Consider the following 3,283-nt stretch of genomic DNA (forward strand, 5'->3'; position numbering starts at 1 on the left):
TTACCATCTCCTTTTACCAAGTATGTTTTTTCCCCAAGGTTCACTATAACCTTTTTCAAAAACATTTTATGAATCCCTCTGCACAGTTTGTCAGGCTTTGTAGTGATACACCATTGACATCTGACTCAACTTATGGTAAGTGTAATTTATTACCATATGTGCTTTCTCTCAAATTCCTGCTTGAAGGTCAGAGCAAACTCTGGTAAGTCAGACATTTAGAAACCATCATCTAACCTCAAGTCAGAGAAAACGAGAACACCATAAAGTGTTATGCTTAGTGTTGCACAAGGCATTATTTTTCCTACTGGCACTGCGGCCTGTGTTTCTCCCATTGACAGATAGCGTTGGCATAACTAACTATGACTTTGTCCATCCAGGAAAGAGGTTGAGGAAAAAGAACAGCGCCTTCAAAGAAGCCGAGATGACCTCCATGTAGTGTCAGAGTGAAGATCACATTTTGCTTCTTTTCTGTGGGGAGACAATAGAGATTTATCCTATTTTAGGAACACATTGAAAGCTATTTTACTGTCTTTACACAATCATTTTAGAGGAAGCCATTCATTCTAGATGTATGTTTTTGATTCACTAAGTACCAACTCATAAGAGTCATTATTTTAGGAATTGGACTACACTTGCTGCACTGTATGCTCCCTTTCAGTCGGTCACTCTCGACGTCACTGGGATCTCGATTAGAGAGACCAATCCACTTCGAGTGTAAACTAAACGAGCCAATACACATTGGCATGCGATGATTGCATCCAGCTGCCGCTGATCGCAGCGCGAGTATAACTAAGCAGCAGGTGCAACGCATACTCAGCTTTTCGTTTCGGAGCCGAGCGGTCATATCGTTCTGCTCCTGACTTCTACTGAGAGAAGACTGAACGAGTTCAGCACGCTCTTTGAGAGCTCTTCGAGTTGGCGGTACGGCGCTTCAGCGGTGGTGGTTTCCCGTGTCGAGTGGGATGCACACATCAGGCCCCCGTTTGTGTTGCAGGCGGCCATCTCCCCTCTGCTCTTCAGCACGCTAAAAGAGCTTTTTTCCCTAAAAGAGCATTCACGGGTGCGTCTTTTTAAAGACAACATTGCGTCTGGCAAACTCGACATTACGTCTTTGTAAAGATGACGTTGCGTCTTGCTACAGACAACATATCACCCGTGCGTTTCTGGATGCAGTCGTTACCTGGCGTCGGGTGATGGTCACGATCGCTGCCTCACGTGTCTGGGCATTAAGCACGCTGAGGTGGCGTTCGTGGATGAGTCATGTTCTCATTGCGGGAAGACGACCATCTCGGAGTTGCTGGCCAAGTTAAGGGTAACATGGATTGCAAACCCTCCAGGGAACCAAGCCTCGGGGGACCATCGCTTCTCTTGCAATCTGCAATCAGTTGAGCTGCCAAAGGAACGTGTTGGGTCCTCTACAGGGAGCATACCAGCAGTATCCTTCGGCGCTCCTCCCAACGATCGGATGTCGATCGCTGCATCAGAGGGTGTGCCGGAGCTTTCTGGAGAGGAAGATTCGGCTGCGCTGCTGCCCTCCGGGACTGTAGCAATGCCTGAATCGGATCCGGAAATGACGGCTATGCTTTCCCGGGCCGCCGTGAGGGTAGGGCTAGAGTAGAGACCTCCACCGTGTCCCGAGCCCTCAAGGTTGGACGATTGGTTCTTCGGGGTGGCCCGTGTTGGTTCTCAGCGCCCCGCCCTGGTGTACGGTGGTGCAGCTAGGGGGTATACGGGGGTCCTCCCGGTGGAGCGGTCGGTTGCGATGCAGTTGTGTCCTAATACCGTCTCCACTCAGCAGAGCAAACTGTGCCTCTCCTCCCGAGTCTGTAGGTACTCGTCTGGTCTGTCCGGCGATGCTTATGCGGCCTGTGGAGAAGCTGCCTCCGCCCGTACACGCTACAGTGTTACTGCAAGTTCTTCAGGCTAAAGCGCTGAGGGACCTGCCCGAGGGTGGTCATGATCCGGAAGCTCTGAAAGAGCTCCGAGCGACGAAGGTCACTGCGAGTTCTCTGGGTCGTGCGATGTCCACACTTGTGGTCCAGGAGCGTCACCTCTGGCTGTGTCTGGTAGACATGAGGGACGCCGACAAGTTTAGTTCCTCAAGGTCCCTGTGTCCCAGACCGGCCTCTTCGGCGACGCAGTCGAGAACATAGCCCAGCAGTTCTCAGCTGCACAGGAGCAGACTGAGGCGATCCGATACATCCTGCCCCGGCGGGCAGCTGTTGCCTCCACCCATCCGACGGCTGCAGCACCCCAGCCTGCTCATGGCCGAGGGCGGCCCCCTGCGTCCACCCCCGCGCCGCAGCAGCCTCGAGCAAGCGGCGCCGTGTAGCTGGATATAGGCAGGCCGCCCCGCCCGTCCAGGCCCCCGTCAAACCTGGCGGTGAGCGGAAGAGCAAGAGGCCCCGGGACGGGCGACCCAGAGAGAGAGGGATCTGCTCTTCGGGGGATGGTGAATGCACCTCTCCCTCCCCCAGAGGAGGGCCGGGTGGAGAATCTTGTTTCCAAAAATCTCGACAAAAGAGCAGTTTTCTCTGTCTCTGGGTCCCAAGAGGGCATGGAGAGTCGTGGACGGACCAACACTGGACCACACTCATCCTCCTCTCTCGCCAGCAGGCAGCAGCGGGTGGTTCGAGAGCATCATCAAAGGCCCTACTCACGCACCCTCTGCCAAACCGTGGAACCAGGTAAGCGTTGCACCGCACACTCAGACCTCTCTTCGGTCCGCTCACAGACCAGGTCCCTGCATTCCACCTCGCTGCCCCTCTGCGGGTGCGTCGGTGGTCCCGCTGGTCCAGCTTGTACAGTGTCTGGGTGCCTGGCTACCCAACCCGTCTCGCTGGGGTGTGGAGATCGCAGTCCTACTGGCGAAGGATGCGATAGAGCCGGTCCCTCCAGCCGATATGAAGACAGGGGTTTTACAGCCCCTACTTCATTGTACCCAAGAAAGGTGATGGGTTACAACCGATCTTTGGACCTGCGTGTCTTGAACTGGGCCCTTCACCGGTTACCGTTCAGGATGTTGACGCAGAAATGCATCTTTGGGTGCATCCATCCCTGAGATTGGTTTGCAGCGATCGACCTGAAGGATGCGTACTTTCATGTGTCGATCCTTCCGCACCACAGACCATTGCTGTGGTTCGAATGGAGACTCCATCCCCAGACGGTCCAGCTGGCACTCAGCTGGCCACGGGGCCTGCGCAAGTATGCGTTTCCGTCAATGAGCCTTCTCGCACATACGCTGTGCAAGATCAGGGAGGACGAGGAGCAGGTCCTGCTTGTG

The 3,283-nt window shown here is 54.4% G+C and overlaps 1 protein-coding gene across 5 annotated transcripts in view; it reads right to left on the reverse strand.

Annotated features, from left to right (window-relative positions):
- Positions 1-12: 12 nt before the first annotated feature.
- Positions 13-3,283, reverse strand: part of abhd2b (abhydrolase domain containing 2, acylglycerol lipase b) — a 9,734-nt gene continuing 6,463 nt past the window's right edge. For all 5 annotated transcript variants that reach the window (XM_016569890.1, XM_016569889.1, XM_016569888.1 and 2 more), the window contains one exon: positions 13-468. In XM_016569890.1, the coding sequence (XP_016425376.1) occupies positions 302-468 (167 nt within the window). In that variant the 3' untranslated portion in view covers positions 13-301. The remainder of the gene's footprint in view (positions 469-3,283) is intronic.

This window comes from Sinocyclocheilus rhinocerous, unplaced genomic scaffold (genome assembly GCF_001515625.1).
Source record: "Sinocyclocheilus rhinocerous isolate Xijiao unplaced genomic scaffold, SAMN03320098_v1.1 scaffold200, whole genome shotgun sequence".
Lineage (NCBI taxonomy): Eukaryota > Metazoa > Chordata > Actinopteri > Cypriniformes > Cyprinidae > Sinocyclocheilus > Sinocyclocheilus rhinocerous.